This window comes from Grammomys surdaster, unplaced genomic scaffold, assembly GCF_004785775.1.
Source record: "Grammomys surdaster isolate TR1022 unplaced genomic scaffold, NIH_TR_1.0 126198, whole genome shotgun sequence".
NCBI classification, from domain to species: domain Eukaryota; kingdom Metazoa; phylum Chordata; class Mammalia; order Rodentia; family Muridae; genus Grammomys; species Grammomys surdaster.
In genome coordinates, this window is record NW_021621003.1 from 2801066 (window position 1) to 2825375 (window position 24310).

Below are 24310 nucleotides of genomic sequence, written 5' to 3' on the forward strand. Positions count from 1 at the left end.
CCTTGCCTCCCCGCCTAGCGGGTTTACCGCCTCACTCCTTACCCTCCCCCTCCCAACCCTGTTCCTTCCAAACAATTTAAATGTCGCACAGAACCAACCTATGGCAAGCCTCGTTCTAGGGGAAGGGGCGGGAGCTTCCGGAAGTGTTGGCAAAAGTCCCTCCAATCAGCGCCTAGCAGCGGGAAGTTTCAGTTCGGCGGAGACGAAGAAGGTCCGGGTGTTTCGTCTGCGGATCTGTGGTGTTTTCTGTGTTGCGGCATTGTTGTGGATCTAGAAATTGCTTCAGGTAAGTGGGATCTAGAGTTCAAGGGTATAGGTGGCTGCATACCAGTTCGAGAATGGCCTGGGCTACATGAGGCGCTGTCCCCAAAAAATTTAAAAATGGCCTAGATGAGATGGCTCAACAGTTAGGAGCACTTGTTGTTTTTGCAGAGTTAGCTTCCCATCACCCCACGTTAGGCAGGTCACAAGCTCCTTTAGCTCCAGCCTCAAGAAGTCCGACACCCTCTTCTGGACGCCAGTATGCATCTACCCACACACAGAGATAAACATACATAGACAACAAAAAAGCCTTTGGAAAAAAATTGGCATGAAAAATGTAGACTATCCTAAAGCATTGACAGCGTATTAGAGATGAGACCCTACCTGACCTGTATGCTAATAACCTCTCAAAAGAGCCCAGAAGTGGCAGCGGATTCTGCTATTCCTGAAGACGCTGTAATTTCTTCTTAACCTCCTGTAAGTTTTTTTTTTTTTTTTTTTTTTTTTTTTTTTTTTTTTTTTCGAGACAGGGTTTCTCTGTATAGCCCTGGCTGTCCTGGAACTCACTCTGTAGACCAGGCTGGCCTCGAACTCAGAAATCCGCCTGCCTCTGCCTCCCAAGTGCTGGGATTAAAGGCGTGTGCCACCACCGCCCGGCTCCTCCTGTAAGTATTAAACTGAGAATCTTACGATGAGAGGGCAAGCAGGGTAGCTGGCGTGAGAGGTAGGTACATTTGACCATCACCATGACACCAGTTAGAGTCATCAGAGAGGAAGGAGCCTCAGTTGAGGAAATACCTCCATGAGGTCCAGCTATAAGGCATTTTCTTAATTGGTGATGAATGAGAGAGAGCCTAGCGAATTGTGGGTGGATGTCCTTGGTTCTGTAAGAAAGTGGAACAAGCCAATAAGAAGAATCACTCAGTGGCCGCTGCACCAACTCCTCCTCCAGGTTCCAGCCCTGCTTGAATTTCTGTCCTGATTTCCTTTGATGATAAACAGCAATTAAGTGTAAACAGAATAAACCCTTTCCTCCCCAACTTGTTTTTTGGTCATGGTGTTTTGTTGCAGCAACTGTCTGAGACAACTGTATTACTAAGTTTTTCTTAAACTCTTTCTCTAGTAGTTGTGTTCAGCTTGTTTTCTTTCTTTCTTTTTGGTGGGGAGAGGATTAAAGCAAAGTTTCACATAGTTCCCACCAGCCTCCTTTGGAGCTGAGACTGACTGTGAGCAGGACCTCTTGTTTTGGTTTTCCGATTGTGGTCTTGCTGTATTTAACAGGCTAGCTGTAGCCAGGTGCTAGAGTCAGGAGTGTATTCATCACAGTAGGGTGATGCTGGAATGAAGGGTATAGGTGGGTTTCAAACCATATGCACTGTGTAGCCCAATCTGGCTTTGAACTCTATTGAGCCTTCTTGTCAGCCTCCCAGTCGCTTTTGTTAGGGGTGTGTGTGCGCACGCATCCGTGTTAGATGTGTGTTGGTGCTGGTGTGTGTGCATGCTGGCATGTATGTGGAGGCCAGAGGCCAATGGCAGGCATCTCCCTTATTGCTTGCTGCCTTATTTTCTTGAGACAGAGCTTTTCCCTAAAGCTGGAGCTGCCTGGCTGAGCTAGGCTAGCAGAAGAACCCGAGGAACTGCCTGTCTCTGCCCTGGCCAGCACTGGCATTCCTGCAGTGCTGTGCCCTGTCTCACAAGTGTTAGAGATCAGCTTGGTGGTACAGCAGGACTTAATGACTGGGCCAGCTCCCCAGACCAGGGAAAGCTTAAGGATTTCTGTAATGTAGCTGTTTGCTTTCTCTGTTTCCACTTACGTCTGTATTCCAGATTATAGTTTTTCTCTGCTTCAGTTTAATCTGTTGAGCAGCTTCCTACTCACGGCCCCCCGAATAGGCCATCTGTCTGTGATGACTTTTCTACTTTCATATTTACTCATATTTATTCTGGTGTAAATTTCACTATTTTCATTTCAAGGGAGTGCAGAGTGGTATAGGAGATAGACTAAAGTTTGTTTGTTTGTTTTTTGATATTTTATTTACATTTCAGATGGTATCCCCTTACCCAATTCCTCCCATCCCATCCCCCTTCCTCCTGCTTCTATGAGGGTGTTCCCCCTCCCACCTCCCCACCCTCAAATTATCCCACACTCAGCATCCAGCCTTCATGGGACCAAGGATCTCCTCTCCCACCTATGCCCAACAAGGCCATCCTCCCCTACATACACAGCTGAAACCATGGATCCCTCCCTAAGTGCTCCCAGGCTGGTGGTTTAGACCGTGGGAGCTCTGGTTGGTTGGTATTGTTGCTCTCCTCATGGGGCCACAAACCCTTTCAGCTCCTTCAGTCTTCTCTCTAACTCCTCCATTGGGAACCCCATAATCAGTTCAATGGTTAGCTGTGATCATCTGCCTCTGAATATGTCAGGCTCTGACAGACCTCTAAGTTCACAGCTATGTCAGGCTCCTGTCAGCATGCACTTCCTGACATCCACATCAGTGTCTACCTTTGGTGACTGCACATGGGATGGATACCCAGGTGGAATGGTCTCCAGACAGCCCCTCCTTCAGTTTCTGCCCCACACTTTGTCTCCATATTTGCTCCCTTGAGTATTTTGTTACTCCTTCTAAGAAGGACAGAAGCACCCCCACTTGGCCTTCCTTCTTCATGAGCTTCATGTGGCCTGTGAGTTGAATCTTAGATATTGGGAGCTTCCAGGCTAATATCCAATTATCAGTGAGTGTATATACCATGTGTGTTCTTTTGTGATTGGCTTACTTCACTCAGGATGATATTTTCTAGTTCCATCCATTTACCTAAGAATTTCTCTAATTCATTGTTTTTAATAGCTGAGTAATATTCCATTGTGTAAATGTACCACATTTTTTGTATCCATTCCTCTGTTGAAGGACATCTGGGTTCTTTCCAGCTTCTGGCTATTATAAATAAGGCTGCTATGAACATAGTGGAACATATGTCCTTGTTATATGTTAGAGCATCTTCTGGGTATATGCCCAGGAGTGGTATAGCTGGGTCCTCAGGTAATGCTATGTCCAATTTTCTGAGGAACCGCCAGACTGATTTCCAAAGTGGTTACACCATCTTGCAATCCCACCAACAATGGATGAGTGTTCCTCTTTCTCCACATCCTTGCCAGCATCTACTATCACCTGAGTTTTTGATCTTAGCCATTCTGACCGGTGTGATGTGGAATCTCAGGGTTGTTTTGATTTGCATTTCCCTGATGACTAAGGATGCTGAACATTTCTTTAGGTGCTTCTTGACCATTCGAGTTTCCTCAGTTGAGAATTCTTGTTGGTTTTTTCGAGACAGGGTTTCTCTGTATAGTCCTGGCTGTCCTGGAACTCACTCTGTAGACCAGGCTGGCCTCGAACTCAGAAATCTGCCTGCCTCTGCCTCCCAAGTGCTGGGATCAAAGGTGTGCGCCACCACCGCCTGGCAAAATGATCTGCATCTTCTTTTTTTTTTTTTTTTTTTTTAAGATTTATTTATTTTACGTATATGAGTACACTATTGCTCTCTTCAGACACACCAGAAGAGGGCATCGGATCCCATTACAGATGGTTGTGAGCCACCATGTGGTTGCTGGGAATTGAACTCAGGACCTCTGGAAGAGCAGTCAGTGCTCTTAACCGCTGAGCCATCTCTCCAGCGAGAATTCTTTGTTTAGCTCTGTACCCCATTTTTAATAGGGTTATTTAGTTGTCTGGAGTCTAATTTCTTGAGTTCTTTGTATATATTGGATATTAAGCCTCTATCGGATGTAGGATTGGTAAAGATCTTTTCCCAATCTGTTGGTTGCCATTTTGTTCTATTGACAGTGTCCTTTGCTTTACAGAAACTCTGCAATTTTATGAGGTCCCATTTGTCAATTCTTGATCTTAGAGCATAAGCCATTGGTGTTCTGTTCAGGAACTTTTCCCCTGTGCCTAGGTATTAGAGGGTCTTCCCCACCTTCTCTTCTATTAGTTTCAGTGTATCCGGTTTTATATGAAGGTCCTTTATCCACCTGGACTTGAGCTTTGTACAAGGAGATAAGAATGGGTCTATTTGCATTCTTCTACATGTTGTCCTCCAGTTGAACCAGCACCATTTGTTGAAAACGCTGTCCTTTTTCCACTGGACAGTTTTAGCTCCTTTGTCAAAGATCAAATGACCATAGTTGTGTGGGTTCATCTGGATCTTCCATTCTATTCCATTGATCTTCTTGTCTGTCTCTGTTCCAATACCATGGCGTTTTTATCACTGTTGCTCTGTAGTACAGTTTGAGGTCAGGAATGGTGATTCCTCCAGAAGTTCTTTTATTGTTGAGAATAGTTTTTGCTATCCTGGGTTTTTTATTATTCCAAATGAATTTGCAAATTGCTCTTTTTATCTCTATGAAGAATTGATTTGGAATTTTGATGGGGATTGCATTGATTCTGTAGATTGCTTTTGGCAAGGTGCCCATTTTTACTATATTAATCCTGCCAATCTATGAGCATGGGAGATCTTTCCATCTTCTGAGATCTTTGATTTCTTTCTTCAGAGACTTGAAGTTCTTGTCATACAGATCTTTCACTTGCTTGGTTAGATTCACGCCAAGGTATTTTATACTATTTGTGACTATTGTGAAGGGTGTCATTTCTCTAATTTCTTTCTCAGCCTGTTTATCTTTCGAGTAGAGGAAGGCTACTGATTTGTTTTGAGTTGATTTTATATCCAGCCACTTTGCTGAAGTTGTTTATTGGGTTTGGGAGTTCTCTGGTGGAAGTTTTAGGGTCACTTAAGTATACTATCACATCATCTGCAAATAGTGATATTTTGACTTCTTCCTTTCCTGTTTGTATCCATTTGACTTTCTTTTGTTGTCTAATTGCTCTGCTAGGACTTCCAGTACTATATTGAATAGGTAGGGTGAGAGTGGGCAGCCTTGTCTGGTCCCTGATTTTAGTGGGATTGCTTCAGGTTTCTCTCCATTTAGTTTGATGTTGGCTACTGGTTTGCTGTATATTGCTTTTACTATGTTTAGGTATGGGCCTTGAATTCCTGATCTTTCCAAGACTTTTAACATGAAGAGATGTTGAATTTTGTCAAATGCTTTCTCAGCATCTAGTGAGATGGTCGTGTGGGGTTTTTTATTGAGTTTATTTATATACTGGATTACATTAATGGATTTTCGTGTATTGAACCATCCCTACATTCCTAGGATAAAGCCAACTGGATCGTGATGGATGATTGTTTTGATGTGTTCTTGGATTTTGTTTGCAAGAAATGTATTGTGTATTTTTGCATCGATAGTCATAATGGAGATTGGCCTGAAATTCTCTTTTTGGATCTTTTTGTGGTTAACGTATGAATGTAATTCTGGCTTCATAGAACGAATTGGGTAGTGTTCCTTCTGTTTCTATTTTGTAGAATAAAGAGAATTGGTATTAGGTCTTCCTTGAAGGCCTGATAGAATTCTGCACTAAAACCATCTAGTCCTGGACTTTTTTTGGTGGGGAGACTTTTAATGACTGCTGCTGTTTCTTTAGGGGTTATGGGACCGTTTAGATGGTTTATTTGCTCCTGATTTAACTTTGGTACCTGGTATCTGTCTAGAAAATTGTCCATTTCATCCAGATTTTCCAGTTTTGTTGAGTATAGGCCTTTGTAGTAGGATCTGATGATTTTTTAATTTCCTCAGTTTCTGTTGTTGTGTCTCCCTTTTCAGTTCTGATTTTGTTAATTTGGATACAGTCTCTGTGCCCTCTGGTTAGTCTAGCTAAGGGTTTATCTATCTTGTTGATTTTCTCAAAGAACCAGCTCCTGGTTTTGTTGATACTTTGTATAGTTCTTTCTGTTTCTACTAGGTTGATTTCAGCCCTGAGTTTGATTATTTCCTGCCGTCTACTCCTCTTAGGTGTGTTTGCTTCCTTTTGTTCTAGAGCTTTTAGGTGTGCTGTCAAGTTGTTAGTGTATGCTTTCTCCAGTTTCTTTTTGTAGGCACTTATCTGATAGGATGCAAGGGATTGTTTCAATCTTTTTGTATCTGTTGAGGCCTGTTTTGTGACCAATTATATGGTCTATTTTGGAGAAGGTACCATGAGGTGCTGAGAAAAAGGTATATTCTTTTGTTTTAGGATGAGATGTTCTATAGATATTGGTTAAATCCATTTGGTTCATAACTTAATTTCATTGTGTCTCTGTTTAGTTTCTGTTTCCATGATCTGCCCATTGCTGAGAGTGGGCTGTTGAAATCCCCCACTATTATTGTGTGAGGTGCAATGTGTGTTTTGAGCTTTAGTAAAGTTTCTTTTATGTATGTAGGTGCCCTTGCATTTGGAGCATAGATGTTCAGAATTGAGAGTTCATCTTGGTAGATTTTTTCCTTTGAGTATGAAGTGTCCTTCCTTATCTTTTTTGATTACTTTTGGTTGAAAGTTGATTTTTAAGCTGGGCAGTGGTGGCGCAAGGAGGATTTCTGAGATCGAGGCCAGCCAGGTCTACAGAGTGAGTTCCAGACAGCCAAGGCTACACAGAGAAACCCTGTCTCGAAAAACCAAAAACCAAAACCAAACAAACAAAAAATTGATTTTATTTGATATTAGAATGGCTACTCCAGCTTGTTTCTTGGGACCATTTGCTTGGAAAATTGTTTTCCATCCTTTTACTCTGAGACAGTGTCTGTCTTTCACTTAGGTGCGTTTCCTGTATGCAGCAAAATTCTCCATCCTGTTTATGTATCCAGTCTGATAGTCTATGTCTTTTTTATTGGAAAATTGAGTCCATTGATGTTAAGAGATATTAAGGAAAAATGATTGTTGCTTCCTGTTATTTTTGTTATTAGAGGTGGAATTATGTTTGTGTAGCTATCTTTTTTTGGGGTTGTTAGAAGATTACTTCCTTGTTTTTTCTAGGTTGTAATTTCCCTCCTTGTGTTGGAGTTTTCTATCAATTATTCTTTGAAGTGCTGGATTTGTGGGAAGATATTGTGTAGATTTGGTTTTGTCATGGAATATCTTGTTTTCTCCATCTATAGTGATTGAGAGTTTTGCTGGGTATAGTAGTAAGGGCTGGCATTTGTGTTCTCTTAAGGTCTGTATGACATCTGTCCAGGATCTTTTGGCTTTTATAGTCTCTGGTGAGAAGTCTGGTGTAATTCTTATAGGTCTGCCTTTATATGTTATTTTACCTTTTTCCCTTACTGCTTTTCGTATTTTTTCTTTGTTTTATACATTTGTTTTATGTGACGGGAGGTATTTCTTTTCTGGTCTAGTCTATTTGGAGTTCTGTAGGCTTCTTGTATGTTCGTGGACATCTCTTTCTTTAAGTTAGGGAAGTTTTCCTCTATAATTTTGTTGAAGATATTTACTGGCCCTTTAAGTTGGGAATCTTCACTCTCATCTATACCTATTATTCTTAGGTTTGGTCTTCTCATTGTGTTCTGGATTTCCTGGATGTTTTGGGTTAGGAGTTTTTGCATTTTGCATTTTCTTTGACAGTTGTTTTCCATGGTATCTTCTGCACATGAGATTCTCTCTTCTATTTCTTGTATTCTGTTGGTGATGCTTGCATCTATGACTCCTGATCTCTTTCCTAGGTTTTCTATCTCCATGGTTGTCTCCCTTTGAGATTTCTTTATTGTTTCTACTTCCATTTTTAGATCCTGGATGGTTATGCACCTGTTTGGTTGTGTTTTCTTGCAATTCTTTAAGAGATTTTTGTGTTTCCTCTTTAAGGGCTTCTACCTGTTTACCTGTATTCCTCTGTACTTCTTTAAGGGAGTTATTTATGTCCTTAAAGTCCTCTATCATCATCATCATGAGAAGTGATTTTAATTCTGAATCCTGCTTTTCCAGTGTGATGGGATGTCCAGGGTTTGCTATGGTGGGAGAACTGGGTTCTGATGATGCCAAGTAACTTTGATTTCTGTTGCTTATGTTGCTTGCCTTTCGCCATCTGGTTAACTCTAATGCTACCTGCACTCACTGTCTCTGACTGGAGCCTGTCTTTCCAGTTATCTTGCTTGTGTCAGAACTCCTCAGAGTCCTGATGTCTCTGTGATCCTGTCATCCTGAGCACCTGGGTGGAAGAACTCCTGGGTCTCAGGCCGCCTCTGAAATCCTGAAATCCTGCTGCTCTGAGTGCAGTGGTTCCTCTAGGATGGCTCAGGATATGGTGTCTTCACAGGAGCAGACCAGCTAGGTATCTGCCCCAGCCAAAAGGATCCCCAAGCAAGGGGCGGAAGGGGAAGACTAAAGTTTTGATTTGTTGTTGTTGTTGTTGGTGGTTTTTTTTTCTTTTCTTTTTTTTTTTTTGGTTTTTCAAGGCAGGATTTCTCTGTGTAGCCCTGACTGGCCTGGAACTCACTCTGTAAAATCCACCTGCCTCTGCCTCCCAAGTGCTAGGATTAAAGGCATGTGCCATCACTGTTGGTTGATTGTTTTCATTAGTTTACTTATTTTGCTCTTTGAGGGAATGTTTTATTTATTCTTTAGCCCAAGCTGTCCTCAAGTTCACACGATTTGCTCGCCTGTGCTGGTGGTAGAGTGATGAGCCACCACAGCCTGACCCGAGATTTTGATTTTTTTTTAAATAATAAAATGTAAATTCATTTATGTTGGTGTTTGTTTCTCGTCTTTGGCAGGATGCCGGTGTCACGTTTTGCCAGCCGGCTTCGGAAAGATTCGAGCACTGAAATGATTAGAACTACCTTGGCTCACAGAAAGTCGCTGTCTCAGAAGGAAAACAGACATAGGGTGTATGAACAAAATAGACGCTTTGGTTTGAAGAATGTCAACATTCCACTGGAAGGGAGAGGCCTTGTTAATATACATGAGACATCTCAAGACACTGCTCCAGAAAAGTCCAGCTCCAAAACAAGTAAGCAAGGGTCTTTTGTAAGTGTACTTTTGAGAATCTGGAACGATGGCTCAGCAGTTGAGTGTTGACTGTTCGTGCAGAGGACCTGGGGTCAGTTCCTAGCATGGTAGTTCACAACCGCCTGTAACTCGGGTTTCAGGGGATCAGACTTCACCAGCTCCCACATGGGTGTGGTGCATGTACATCCCCTCAGGCACACCACACACACACATACACATCAGATAAATAGTGAAAGAAAAGCCTGAGAGGGAAGCTAAAGAACTGCACTGATCAAAAGAAATTGTTCTAAATAACTCGGTGAGAACCTTTGACATAAAAATATTTCACCAGTCACTTAGAGAACGATCATTCTTAAACTTTGCCCAAAATGGTTTCGGGCCACAGGGAAAGAACTGAGCAAACAAAAAGTCTCAGAAAAAGATCAAAACAATGAGAATAGTGTCCTAGATGGCCAGAGGAGTTAGAGGGAGAGTTTGTTCTCCTTTTTTTTAGCAAGTGTTGGAACTGAATGTCAGTAATACAGACCAAGTGGAGGAGATGATGTTCTTAGGGTTTGTTTTTTCTCACTCGTCGGAGGGAGTGGAGTGTGGGAGCACAGGGTTTCCTGTGAGCATGTGGAGGGCAGAGAACAACTCTGGAGTTCTGTTCCTTCCACCATTGTGTTGGTTGCAGAGATCAAACTCATGTTGTTAGGATTGTTTAGCATGGACTTTAATCACTGAGCTTTCTTCCTGGCCCCTAGAAGTTTTGTTTTACAGTTTTTACAATCAATGTGGCGTGCCCATCCAGTGCATTTGAACCTGGTTTTGTAATGGCTGCTGTCGGGGCTGAAAGATGATAGTCTGTACCACCAAGGCCGGCTTCCTACAGATTTATCCTTCTAACGATTCTGAGGAAACATGAGGGACAAAAACTGGACAAACAGTTGCAGGTTTCTGTGCTTCTGACCTGGTGTGAATAGTGTGGTGGTGTGGAGAGGGAAAGTCCCAGCCTGTCTAGGGAGTTGGCAGGAAAAAGGTCTGGAGTCAGAGTTCTGATAGAATGACTGGTTTTGTTCTGTTTTGTTTTTCAATTAAAATGGAATTACCTCCCTTTCCTTCCTCCAGTTCTTCTCAGGTACCATGCCTCCAGACCCTCCAAGTTTCGCTTTCCAATTGATAAATCCCTTTTTAAAAATTATGTACATATGCATGTATGTATTTGTATGGACAAATATTTAAATACAGCCTGCTGCTGGACATGGTGAAGTTATGATGCCTATTAGGCATGTGAGGAGAGATGATAAAGTAATTGAGGGGCCTGACACGGTGGCTCATCCTTTAATCCCAGTACTCAGGAGGCAGGAGCATGTTAAAGCCAGTCAGGGCTGTATAGTGAAATGCTGGCTCAAAAAAGAGGTGATGTGGAAGAAGGAATGGATTCAAAAGAGAGGAAGTATCATCCAGGACATATTCTTACTTTAAAGATGGAGCTTGAGTCTAATGGAACCCTTAGGTGTTATTTCTACCCTATAGAAAGAAAAACATGGGGGTTAGGCATAAGTGAAAAACTTGAAATAAATGAAAACAAGAGCCCATCGAGGGCCTGAGACCCTAATTAGTGCAAGAGCCAATCACAGAAAAGCTTATAAAATTTATGTTGGGGGTGGGGGATTGCCTTCATAAAGAGAATGAAATCTGAAGATCCGTAGGCTTGTGAGGGTCTCAGTCCCAGTTTTGTTACCAAGAGATACATTTGGGCCCAGGAGGTAAAACTGTGGGGTTTGCTCAGATCCTCGTAGTCCCAGTAAAGAAGGTTGTCTTCTTGGGCTTTGTGTGTGAGTGACATTCCTCCCCAAGAATGGCTCTGTTACTGTTTGTATGCAGGGTGTCGGGGGTTTTACTCAGGCCTCAGTCATGCTAGGCAACTAAGCAAGTGCCTTACCATTGAACTATACTCCTGACTCCCAAAAGAACCTTCTGGATTTGGAAATCAGGCCTCAATAGATAGCTCTTTCTGGCCTGGCATTACTAATGCCAGGCTGCCCAAGAAAATTTGGATTCCTCTTGCTTTAGCCTCTCAAGTGATGGATGGTAGCCACATGTCCAAAGATACCCAAAGAATTTTTTAAGCTTGTTGCATATAGGAAAAGGCAAGCCCAATGGCCCTTCCTAAAGTTCTTTGAGTGATTTAGCCTAATCAATGTATCAATATTTTTAAAAAGTTGGGCAAATGAAGTCATACATGCCGGGCGGTGGTGGTGCATGCCTTTAATCCCAGCACTTGGGAGGCAGAGGCAGACAGATTTCTGAGTTCGAGGCCAGCCTGGTCTACAGAGTGAGTTCCAGGACAGCCAAGGCTATACAGAGAAACCCTGTCTCGAAAAACCAAAAAAAAAAAAGAAGTCATACATAATATAATTTCATTATGATTAGAACTCGAAATAACTGTATGAGAGTGTTGAAGATTAAAAGCATTAGCAGATGAAGTTGGACATAGTATGCTGTTAGACAGTTGATGTGGTGTTTTGTCTGAAATGTTTTATGGACTGTTGTTTGACACCACCTCCCCTTAGGGTCGGAGACAGTGGCTCTGAGTGAGCAACGGAAGCAGCTCCTTCAGAAATACAAAGAAGAAAAGCAGCTTCAAAAGTTGAAAGAACAGCGAGAGAAAGCCAAGCGTGGAGTGTTCAAAGTGGGTCTCTACAGGCCTGCTGCACCCGCCTTTCTTGTCACCACAGACCAGAGGGCTGCGAAAGCTGAGCCAGAAAAGGTCCGGTTAGGATTTTAACTCTGGAAAAATCAATACTTAACTTAGCAAGTATCTGTATACCATACATTTTTAAGGATAAAATTTAAATTTTAAACTGAGACACGGAATAAATTTTACCAGTGTGTTTTATGTTTGTTTGTTTAAATTGACCTTCTTTTGGCTATTTAAAGGCTTTTCCATATACTGGGCGGATTACAAGATCAAAGGCCAAGGAGCATATGGAGCAGACTAAGGTATCCTTGTGTATAGATAATTGCTACTAATGATTCCATTTAAAGCCTAAGACCAGGTACAAGCATAGTGACGTATTTATCGGACTTGAAGGTATGGAGATTGGTGATGGCTTAGAGCAGTTGTGGCCAGATGCCAAGGAGGCTGTCACAGCATTCTTGCATAAACACTTCCTGTGTGACCTGTCACGCTGCCGCTTGTGTCTGCGCAGCTGCCATGCTTTCCCAGCTAAGTGCATGAAGTGCAGACAGAGTGGAAATCACCGAGGGGGTGGGGAGGTGGAGGGGAGATACAGTTCTGGCTTCTCTACTACAGCAACAGGGGAAGGCCTGGGAGAGAACAGAGTATGCTACTGGATGAAAGGTTCTTCATCCAGTAAGAACCTAAGTATTGTTTTTAACAGATTGGAGTCACCACCATGATCCTGTGACTTCTCTAGCCCCTGGGCTACATACAGTACTGATCAAAATGCTGAGGCTTTATGAATCTTAGTGGGCCTAGGAATAAAATTGAGGTATATGTAGTATGGCGGGTGGGAGATTACAGTAAGCATTGGCATTGAGTAACATTTTAATTGGAATAGTCAAGGAAACTTTGAGATGCCTATATGTGGGGTATAGTCTCAAAGGAAGTGAATGAACCCTAGGAAAAAATTTTATCTCTAGAAGAAGTATAAAATTGAGGGATTTTTTTGCTATTATTATTTTTTTTTTCTAGCATTGTTGGGAATCACAGAGGCTGGGGATCTGCTTGTTTGGCCTGTTCTCTATCCCTGAGTAAATAACTAGACTGTGGCGCCCAATCCACTGACTGCTCACAGCCACGCATGCGCCTGAGGCAGGGGGTTAGCTTAAGTTCCTGAGTTTGAGGCCAGCCTCACAACACAGCAAGGCCTTATTTTGGGGCAAGAAAGCCACAGTTAATGTTTTTAATTAGTATTTTCAGAATCCTCCAACGAGCAAATAAGGAGAAAAAATTTTCTTTGTTTTTTGAGGCAGGGTCTCACTTTGGTGCTGTGACAGGCCTGGGATTTAGAGAAATCTGCCTGCCTCTTTTCCTGGGTGCTGAGATTGAGGGCATGTTGACATCATGCCTTCTGGCTTTGTTTTTGAGACAAGGTCACACTAGCCCAGATTCTGCTGAAACTCCCTGCTGGTTGAAGCTGGTCTTGAGTTGATGAATTAACAAGCTAAGAGTGTGCTTTGATTTATTATGCAGTTAAATGACAAAGTTTCTAATCTCTTCACAGACTGGTAGCAGGAATGTTCCTCAAGCAACCAAATTTGACCAAAGACAATTTTCTGAAAAAAAACCATTAGACAGAGAGAAGAAAGGTAGGAATATTGACAATGATGATAGAGTTGGTGCAACCCCAGGAATGACTTGGGAGTGACAAAAGGCATCTAATTAGAAGATTTTTTTCTCAGTTGTGCAGCCCATGGTTTCCACGGCAGGGAAAGCGACTGCATCAGGGACTGGATCAGCAGCTACTCAGAGGCCCAAGCAGATGACCCGAACAGTGTCCTCTACCACAAGAAAGCCAGTCACAAGAGCCACTAATGGTAAGAAGAGAAGATTATCTACATGAACATACACAGTAATACATTTTATAAAGAACAAGAAAGAAAAAAGGATCATGGCCCTGAAATATAGTATGTTAATTGTATTAAAAATATTGGAAATACATGCTGAAGTATGAAATTGTTAATGGACTCACAAGTGAGGTGTGTGTGTGTGTGTGTGTGTATGTGTAGGCTACAGGTCAACCGTGGGCATCTTCCTCTGTTACTCTTCACCTTGCTTTTGGAGGTATAGTCTCTCAACCTGGATCTTGAGCGTGCACCTAGACTGGCCAGCCATCAAACTCCAGGGATCCAGCAGTCTTCCCAGCACCGGCTGCAGATGGCTGGCTGGGACCCAGACTCAGGTCCTTGTGTGTACAGTGAACTGCCAGCTAAACTACTGCACCAGGCTACTATTATTAGTTTCTTTCTGGCTGGGCTTTGTTTTGGTTTGGTTTTTTGAGATTTAGTTTTACTTTATGTGTATGGGTTTTAACCTGTGTTTATGTCTGTGTACCACATGTGTACTAGTGCCCATGGCAGCCAGAAGAGGGCGTCTGATCTTCTGGAACTGGAGTTACAGATGATTGTAAACTTCCATGAGGTTGCTGGGACTCAGCCTCTGGAAGCATAGTCCCTGCTCTTTTTTTTGTTTGTTTGTTTGTTTTTTTTTGTTTTGTTTTTTTTTGTTTTGTTTTTGAGACAGGGTTTCTCTGTGTAGCCCTGACTGTCCTAGAACTCACTCTGTAGACCAGGCTAGCCTCGAACTCTCGAACTCAGAAATCCACCTGACTCTGCCTCCCAAGTGCTAGGATTAAAGGTGTGAGCCACCACCGCCTGGCCAGTCCCTGCTCTTAACCTGAGCCATCACTCCAGTTTTTGAGACCGGTTTCTTTGAGACAAGGGCTCACCCTGTAGCTGAGGCTAGCCTGCACTCTTGATCCTGTTGTCTCAAGCTTCCTAGGAAATGCTGAAGTTAGAGGCATGTGCATCTGTTTGTCTGTTAAGGCTGGTTGGTTGGTTTAGTATTGGCAGTAAGATGTGTTGACTTTTTTATAGTAAGTATGTGTTTGGTAATCAGAAAAAGAGAAAAGAAACACTTTTTATTTTGAAAAGATGGTTTATATTTAATGGGACATTTCATTTGTTTCTGTGCCTTTCTAGTGTGACTTGCTGTCATAAAAGTTGAAGACATACGTCCCAGTTTTTGTCTTTCAAACTTTGCCAGGTTATCTGGTACTTTAATACGTGTTATTGACTACCTGTTATAAAGTAAATATGCTACTTTACTTTATTTTCTATTTTAGAGAATGAATCAGAAAGAATGGGACCAAGTAGAGGGAGACCTGCCAAGAAAGCAGAAGGCAAGCTGGACAAGGTAGAGTGCAGGCTTCCGTCATTGCCCAGTGCCTCACCATCACGGTGCTCTATTAGTAAGGCTGAAGTGAAGCATTCAGGCTGCTTCAGAGAGCTAACTACAGACATGCCGAAACCATGGACACTAAGGACGTATCCTGACAGTTACTGACGTGGGTGCTTGGGTGACTTACTCTCAGAGTTGTAAGTAGAGAAAGTGCAATCTGATTAGCAGAGAAATTGGAGACTCTCGAGTAGCACAGCAGAGAGACGGCTTTGTGAGAACTAGTTGGTAGGTCAGATGCTTGGGTTTTGGATTAGGCTGTACTAGAGTATTGTCTGTGCTTCCAATTGGTTGCATGATTTGGGGCATGCTGTGTAATTTGAGTTTATTTTTCCATCTCTAACATGGAATTTACTAGAGTTGTTAAGAGTTCAGTAAGCTAGGGCTTCTGACAGCATCTAGGAATGAGATCCTCAAAGAAAAAAAACAAAACCAAAAAAAAAAAAAAAAACAAATGGGCTTAGCAAAATGGCTCAGCAGGTGAAGATGCTTGCTGCCGAGCCTGATGATCTTAACTTGATCCCCAGAACCCCACATGGGTGGAATGAGACACCCAACTCCTGCAGGTTGGCCTTTGACCTCCACACATAGAAATTTAAAAAAAAAAAAAAGGAACTATTTTGAGTTCCTGGGCTTATGCTATAACTTTAACCTTTTAAGGCAAGCAACAAACGCCCATGCTGCCGGGCGGTGGTGGCACACGCCTTTAATCCAAGCACTTGGGAGGCAGAGGCAGGCGGATTTCTGAGTTCGAGAGTTCGAGGCTAGTCTGGTCTACAGAGTGAGTTCCAGGACAGCCAGGGCTACACAGAGAAACCCTGTCTTGAAAAATCAAACCAAAGACAAAACAAAACAAAAACAAAAAACGCCCATGCTGAATCATAAGAAACCTATCTAGAGACTTACTGAATAGCAAATACAAGTTCTCCAAGGAGAGGAGTGGAGAGTGAGTCTGAGCCAACTGGGTCTTAAAGGAAGAGTTACTAAGAGTTAAGATTTGTTTTTTTTTTTTTTATAGAACCAGGGAGATGACTTAGTGGGTAAAGGTGCTTACCATGAAACCTGATGACCCAGGTTTGATTCCCAGGTCCCACGAGGTGGAAGAGGAGAACCAACACTTGAAAGTTGTGTTCTAACATCCACTCATGGCATGGTGTGCTCTAAGTGTTGGTACTAGTTTTTATTTTCACTGACACGTTGACCTTTGAGATTCTTATCCAGGGTGAAATACTTTGGTTTGAGATCAGGTCTCATTAATAAAGTCAAAACCGTTTTTTAACCATCTAACCATCAAGTAGCATCTAAGTTACCTTGGAAGAATATGCTTTGTATCCTGTTGGTTGATTGCACTGGGTTACATTGAGAACTATTGTCCCTATGATATCATTTATAACCTACAGCTATGTTTAGGTTATTTATTTATTTGTAATGATTTTATGTATATGGGTATTTTGCTTGCATATCTGACTTTGTATCACATGTATGCCTGATGCCTGAGAAGCCAGAAGAGGAATTCAGATCCCCTGGGGTGGAGTTTCAGAAGGTTGTGAGCCTCCATGTGTGTGCTAGGATTTCTGTCCCTGGAAAGGAAGCCAGTGCTCTTAACCACAGGGCCATTGCTCCAGCTCCCACAAGCCAAGGTTCCTTTTCTACAAACGGTTTGGTCCTCTCGAAATGAGTTGGTCAATAATACTAGGTTTCTCATTCTCGAAGCCTTGCGATAATGCATGTAATTTTGATAAAAACATTATTTTGTTAGTTTGATTTTTCCATTGTAGTTTTAATATATTTTTATTTGTTATAATATCTATAAGGTATAGTTTGATAAGGACTGGCTCTGAATTACAGCATTGGTTTAGTACAGCTGACCTTCTGATTCCAAGTATACATTTTTTAAAAGAAAGAATCGGAATTGGAGGCAGTGGTGAGCCACCTGGCAGGGGCTGTGACCCACCCTCTGGTTCTCTGAAGATCAGCAATCATTCTCAAGTACTAAGCAAGTCCCAAGCACTCGTGTAGACATTTTTAAGTGTTTCCATTTTTGTCTCAAATTATGTATGTGGGTGCTCTCTTATGAGCTTTTCCTTTTGGTGACCTGACCAAAGCTACTCAAGGGGGACTGAGTTTGTCCCAGTTCAGGGGTGTAGTCCATTGTAGCTGTGGAATCTTGAGGGAGCTGGTCACATGGAAACAGCAATGGATGCCTGAGCTCAGCTCATTCTGCCCTTTTCACTAAGGTGGCCAGACTGGACCACTTTTGGTGTGGCCAAAAGTTGAATCCTGTTGAATTACAACTGGCACAGCCATCACATTGTCTGATTTGCTTTTGTAGCTGCTCTTGTTATTTCTGTTCCTTGTTAATGGTTGGATGCATTCCTGGGAGAGAAATTCCAACTCTGCTCTGCTTGCTTCTACCTAGGTTATTTCTTCCAAAGTTGAGTGTGAAGAAAAGCATTTGGATCCGCAGACCAGTGCGACAAATGAACCGGATCCGGGCGGAGTCTTCCAAGAAATGGAAAACTTGCCTGAGACAGTCCCTGCAAAAGTGAAAGAAAGGAAGTCCTTTGCCCCCAAGCACTGTGTCTTTCAGCCCCCATGTGGTCTGAAGACCTACCAGATGGCTCCCCTGAGTCCTAGAAGTGCCAGCGCTTTCTTGACACCCAGTTGTGATCAGAAGTGTCTAAGACCAGAAGTGTAAGATATATATTTTTTAAGCAGACACAAATACTAATAGACAAAAATACTCTCAATAATAAGCACTTTCCTCAAAGGGGTAACAAATGCCTTTCTTACATTTCTGCTTTTTTTTTTCTGTACTGTGTTTAGCTAGTAAAGTATGCTAAGTATAAATCACAAAAAAAAATTGTTGAGAAAAGTTCTTCAGAAGCCTACAATAATATCTTTGATAGTTTTGATTATCTTCATTATAAATGTATAGGGTGCAGGGTTTTTCTGTGTATCCCTGGACACCATGGAATTTGCTCTGTAGACTCGGCACCATTGTTAGTGATTTTTGCTCTTAATAGGTGACTTAATTATAATGTGTAAATAATACTTAACTAATTTTTTTACCTTTGTAAAGCGTTATTTTATGTGCATGGATGTTTTGCATTCATGTATGTAAGTGTACCATGTGTGTGCACTGCCCGTGAAGGGCGTTGATCCCCTAACTAGAGTTCCAGGTGATTGTGAGTTGCCTGTGGGTTCTGGGAACTGAACTGAGTCTCTCAGTAAGAGCTGGAAGCGCAAGTACTTGAGACACGTCTCCAGCCCCTTAGTTGTTTTGTTGTTTTTGGGTTTTTCCTTTGTTTGTTTGTTTGTTGTTTTGTTTTTCTGGTGGGGCTGAGATAGCAACTCACTTCGTGGCCTAAGCAGTCTTAGGAAATTATTTTATGATTTTTTTATCCTCTCCACGCCCCCTCTCTGCGTGCGTGCATGAGTGCGTGCGTGTTAGTGCTGGTTCCTATTGAGACTAGAGGTGTCGGGTCTCCCTAGAGCTACAGTCAGAGGCAGTTGTGAGCCTGGCGTGGGTACTGAGAACTTGAGCCTGAGTCATTTGCCAGAGCAGTGAGTCCTCTGAGCCATATGTCTAGCTTCTGCTTACCTCCTGTTTGCCTTTCCTCTCAAAAAACTACCTCTAGTAGCAGAAAATCTGTAAAGTAGGAAGAAGAAGGTTAGTTGGAATCCTCAGAAGAAAAGGCAAAGTTGCCTTGTAAAACTAGACCGGCTGTACATCGTTAGACAAAACTTACAGCGTCCACAGCTGTTGATATTTTTAAAAAATCTTTTATGAAGAGTTTCAACATCTTTAAATCCTTCTGTAACTAGTTTAATAGAGATGCCTTCTCATTATTGTTTAAAATTTTCCTGTCCAGAATAAGCTTTTTTAAATGGTTTTTTAAGACAGGATTTCTTTGTATAGCCCTGGCTATTCTGAAACTTTCTCTGTAGACCAGACTGGCCTTAAACTCACAGAAATCTTCCTGTCTCTGTCTCTAGAGTACTGGGATGCACCACCACGGCCTGGTCAGAATAAGCATTTTTTAAAAGATATGTTTATTTTATTTATATGAGAACACTGTAGCTGTCTTCAGACACACCAGAAAATGGCATCAGATCCCATTACAGATGGTTGTGAGCCACCATGTGACTGCTGGAAATTGAACTCAGGATCTCTGGAAGAGCAGTCAGTGCTCTTAAGTGCTGAGCCATCTCTCCAGCTCCCAGAATAAGCATTTTTGTTTTGTTTTGTTTTGTTTTGTTTTGTTTTGTTTGTTTGTTTTTTGTTTTTTTTGTTTTTTGTTTTTCAAGACAGGGTTTCTCTGTAAAGCCCTGGCTGTCCTGGAACTCACTCTGTAGACCAGGCTAGCCTCGAACTCAGAAATCCACCTGCCTCTGCCTCCCAAGTGCTTGGATTAAAGGCGTGGGCCACCACCGCCTGGCCAGAATAAGCATTTTAAAAGATAGAAAGCCAGGCTGGCTGGTACATCCCTGCAGTCCTAGCATTGGTAAAGCTGAAGACGAGGTTTGAGAGTTTGAGGCCAGTCTCAGTTTCATAGCAAGATATCATGTCAAAACCAAATAAAAAGCCCCAATAGGTAGCTTTTTATCCTAACATCCATGATACTGACATCTGTTGCCAGTACCCCAATCCGATGCTGGGGTTAAGGACATGTATCACCATGCCTGGATAGAAAGTTATTAAATAAAAGCAACTCTGTGTATGTTACATACTGAAGCCTACTCTGAAAAAAAGCAAACACTTCTATTTCATCCTTTTATTTTAAAGCAACACTTTCAAATACTTTAGTTACATCTATGTGAACTTCATTCTTTGTGAAGTTTTTTTTTTCTGTTGTTTTTAGCACTACAACTCAAGACAAACCAGATGAAATCTTCGTACAGCAAAAATTGGATTCAGTGACAGACTGTAGTAAAGGTCTGTTACTTTAATTAAGCTGTCACATTTTCCCATATAGTTCATGTGATGTGTCCAGAGCTGGGGCGGCAGCTCAGTCACTAAGCTCTGGAGCCTAAGGACAGAGCTGGGTGTGGGCGGGGGAGGAGCTGGAGACTAGCCTTGGGAGGAGGGGACCCTGCAGGTGACTTTCCAGGCCCTGGGAAGAGACCAGGGAAGAGACCCGTTCAGAAATAGAGTGTTGGGGGGGAGGGGAGAAATAGAGTGTGCTTGAAGGCTCTCGAATGTAGATGACCTCTGACCTCCACACACATGTATTCACAGCTCTAACAGGAATGAAATGAAACAGGATGTGAATGAAATGACAGAGGCAGAAACCTAGTTTTAAAGTTCAGCATGATAAAACTGAAGGATTTGAGAGATCTGGGAGGAGTGTCACTTTAGGAATTGTTCTTTAATGAATGTTTTTGTTTGTGTTGTAGAACATGACTTAAATCAGAAGGTCGCTTCTACTTCAAATTCAGATCACCTTTCAGTGAAAGGAGTGACATCATTTGAAGTGAGCGAAGGTCAGACATCTCAGCCCCAGCATGACGTGCCATATTTCAGGTTTGTATGTTGTTACTGTAAAAATCTGCATTCGTGTCTAGACATTTCGTCCCAGATTTAAGTGTTTGATTTTATGCAAAAATGTTTTGTATGGTAAATGGGGAGAAACTGGCTTTGGATGTTTTTTCCACTTTGTAGGTGGGACGTAAATATGATTCTAAAGGTGCCCCATGTGCAAGGGAAGAGTCCTTCTGAAAGACCCCTGGGGGGGACTCAGGAAGGACACGACCCCAAAGACACTCCAGAGACCTCTTGCTGTAATAACATGAGTCAGGTCTTTATTTATCGAAGCTTCGGGTCGATATGTGCCTGATGCAGGAGGTAGGGGTATCGACCCTGAGACTTAATAGCTTAGGGTTTTTATATGCAAAGGCTTGGGGGAGGGAGAGGGTTGTGGGTAATCACACACAATTGATTGTTTCAAATGTCTGTAATGTGTGTAAGCAGATCCCAGGCAGAGGTTTGACAAATCTCACGAGATTAGTCTCTGGTCCCTGTGGCCTTGGGACCCAGTGTGAATGCTTATCTGAGCCAACAGACCATCTGGCTGAATTTAATTCGCAAGACCTTGGGACCTCTGGTGGCAGTTTCTCCAGAGGAGGCTAAGTCAGATACCACGGGAACAGATTCTCAGAATACTCAATTGACCTTTGTTTTCCTGTTCTGCGTCCCCTGTAACGGCCTTGGGTTAGCAAGTTAGCTGACCTGCAATTTTAACTTTTGTATTCCTGTTATACTATTTAACTAACTTAAAATTCCTCTTTCACTTCCCAGCCCTGTAGTTTGACCCTTCCTTGCAGGCGTTAATCATTTTTTTGTGAATATAAATACTGCATTTCAGGACAGATACCTTTTGTCTTGTAGTCCACCGTTTTGTTCTTCAGTGTTAAGTGTTGCTGACATTTTATTTTAGCACCTGAAGAACTTTCTCCTGCATCGGTACCTAATCCCGCCTGTCCTGCTCTGTTTCGACTTACTTGGTAGGACTCAGTTGGTGGCTATAAACAGGGTTCAGCTGTTCACACTTGACACCAAAGCTGAAAAGAGAAAAATGGAGAGGTGTCATTTGGCAGTGTCCCTCCTGGCATCCATGAAGTCCTGAATTAACTGACAAGGCCTGTAATCTCAGCACTCAGGAAGTAGAGCCAGGAGGATCAGGAATTTGGCTACATTACAAGTTCAAGACCAACTGGGGAAAAATGTGAGAGCTTGCCTTTTTTTCTTTTTTAAAAAAATCCTTTGAGAATTCCATACAATTTGTTTTCACCAAATTCACCCCAACATCTTCCTTTAATGCATTCCTGGTCTGCACCTACCTCCAATCCCCAGCAGGTCTTTTTTTTTTTTTTTTTTTTTTTTTTAATTCCTGGACTTCTCTTTTCGAGTGTAGGCTATCCACTGGAGCATGCTTGACCTACCAGGAGTCATTATCTTTAAAGAAAACTGACTTTTTCCATCCCCTGGAAGCCATCAACTGTCAGGGTTGAGACCACATCTGTCTTTAAAAATAAGAACAAATGCTGATTTCCAATTACATTCCCTCAAGCAGTGTCTGAAGGTTATTTTCCCAGGATAATACTTGCAGTATTTTAGAACTTTGTCAGTCTGCTAGAGGATATGCCATCTTCCTGTGGTACTTTTGTTGTTGGTTGGCTTGTAATATGTATGGTGTCATGCTTACACATATACTAGTGCACTGTGTGTGCCGGGTACCTGCAGAGGCCAGAAGAGGATTTTAGCTCACCTGGAAGTGGAATGAACAGATGACTGTGAGCTGCCTGTGGGTGCTGAGGACCAAACAGAGCTCCTAACTGATAAGTCATCTTCCATTGTTTTAATTATCTTTTCCTGAATATTTCATGTTAGTAGCCACTTGAATTGCTTCTACAGTGAAGGTTTTCAATCAAATGTAAGGGCATCTAGAGGTGTACCCTAGTCTATGGTGCTGCTGAGTCCCTGCGGTAACAGCTTATCTCCCGAGTGCTAGGCTTAAGGTGTGCACCACCACTGTCCGGCCTTTTCATTTGTTTTTAAGACAGTCTCAAGTAGCCCAGACTCGGTGAGACAGGAGATAGGTGATCCTGCGTGAGCCTTCTCACTTATAGGGTTTTAGACATTTATCTACCATCCTAAACCAGTGTTCGTTTTCATGACTGGTTTCTTTCACTTAGCATGGTATCCTTAAGATTGATCTGTAATGTTAGAATTTCTTTCCTCTTTTGAGTTGTCATCTCAGTATGTAGTCCTAACTGGCATGTGCTTTAGTTTGTAGACCAGACTGGTTTCCGACTCATATGTGTTCCTGTTGAACCTGAGAAGTGCTGAGATTACAGACATAAACCCTGTGCTCAGTTTTCCTTTTTCATGGTTGAATAGTACTGGGGGTGGGAGACTGGGCTGGAGAGATAGCTCAGCCATTAAAGGGTACTTGCTATTTTTCAGAGCAGTTTGGTTCCCAGCACCCATATGGCAGCCACCATGCTGTCATTTTCAGGGAATTCAGTACCCTCTTCTGTTCTCCAAGGGCAAAGCATTCATACATATAAAAGTAATTAAATCTTAAGTACTACTTCATATGAATTACATTTTGCTTCTTCATATATCTGTCATTTATGTTTCTGTTTGTTTTGCTTTTGTTCTTGTTTGTGATGGTGTCATGCTATGTTCTCCTGACTGGCTTAAAATTTACTATACAAGTTCTGAACCAGTTCTGATTGACTCAGGGCTCCCCCTGACAGTCTCCAATGTAGATTGATCTTCTGTCTCTGAATCAGGTGTCACCACACCCAGCTGTCATGACATTTGGCTTATTTCCACCTTTTATTGATTAGAATTTCTGTGAACATGAGTTTGCCTTTGGGATTTTGCTTTCAGTTCTTTGCATACCTAGATGTGGGATTGCTGGATCATGTTAGATTTTTCTGCACTCTGGGATGTCTGTATAAACACAGATTTAACTCCTCGTAGGCCTAGGTCTCTCAGCCTTGAAAGTATTTGCATTTTAAATTATATACTTCTTATTTGTGGTCCCTTTTGAACATTGTTGGGTGTTTGGGGCATCTCTATCCTATAGTGACAATCAAAAATGTCTTCAGCCAGACTCAGTGACATACACCTTTTGTCTTAGCAGAAGGGAGGAGAATCTTTGAATTCAAGATCTGTTAGGGCTCTATCATGAGTCCTTATCTTTAAAAAAAAAAAAAGTCTCTAGAGCTGGTCAGTGATGGCACTCACCTGTAATCCCGGCACTGGTGAGGCAGAGGCAGGCAGACCTCTGAGTTTGAGATCAGCTTGGTCTACATATTGAGTTCCGGGACAGCCAGGCCTACACAGAAAAACAACAACAAAAAGGTCTCTAGACATCAAATGTTGACTATGCGCAAAACTGACTGGAATCACAGCATCTAATCACCAGCCTTTGTAGTAAAGGCCTCACCTTTACTAGAGCTAGTGGGGTTGTTTGTTCTTGTTCGCTTTTTTGACCCAGGGTCTTGCTTTGTGGTCGTGGCTGGCTGGCACACACTGTATGACCCATGCTGGCCTTTCACTTACAGAGCTCCTCCTACCTCGTCTCTTCAAGTGCTAGGACTGCAGGGGTGCACTTTATGGTGAACTTTAACCATAGACCTCACAGGGTATCTCCAGTGTGCTTCTGACACTCGACTTGTCCTTAGTTCCATAAAGAACTGTGTG

General features: G+C 42.3%; 1 protein-coding gene across 1 annotated transcript in view; it reads left to right on the forward strand.

Moving 5' to 3' along the window:
* The first annotated feature begins 209 nt into the window (after nt 1-209).
* Dlgap5 (DLG associated protein 5) overlaps nt 210-24310 on the forward strand; it is a 39709-nt gene continuing 15608 nt past the window's right edge. The window contains exons 1-10 of the mRNA XM_028758586.1: nt 210-286; nt 8891-9126; nt 11681-11877; nt 12048-12110; nt 13358-13442; nt 13536-13670; nt 14978-15048; nt 17510-17784; nt 19956-20029; nt 20491-20617. Coding sequence (XP_028614419.1) covers nt 8892-9126; nt 11681-11877; nt 12048-12110; nt 13358-13442; nt 13536-13670; nt 14978-15048; nt 17510-17784; nt 19956-20029; nt 20491-20617 — 1262 coding nt within the window. The 5' untranslated portion in view covers nt 210-286; nt 8891. The remainder of the gene's footprint in view (nt 287-8890; nt 9127-11680; nt 11878-12047; nt 12111-13357; nt 13443-13535; nt 13671-14977; nt 15049-17509; nt 17785-19955; nt 20030-20490; nt 20618-24310) is intronic.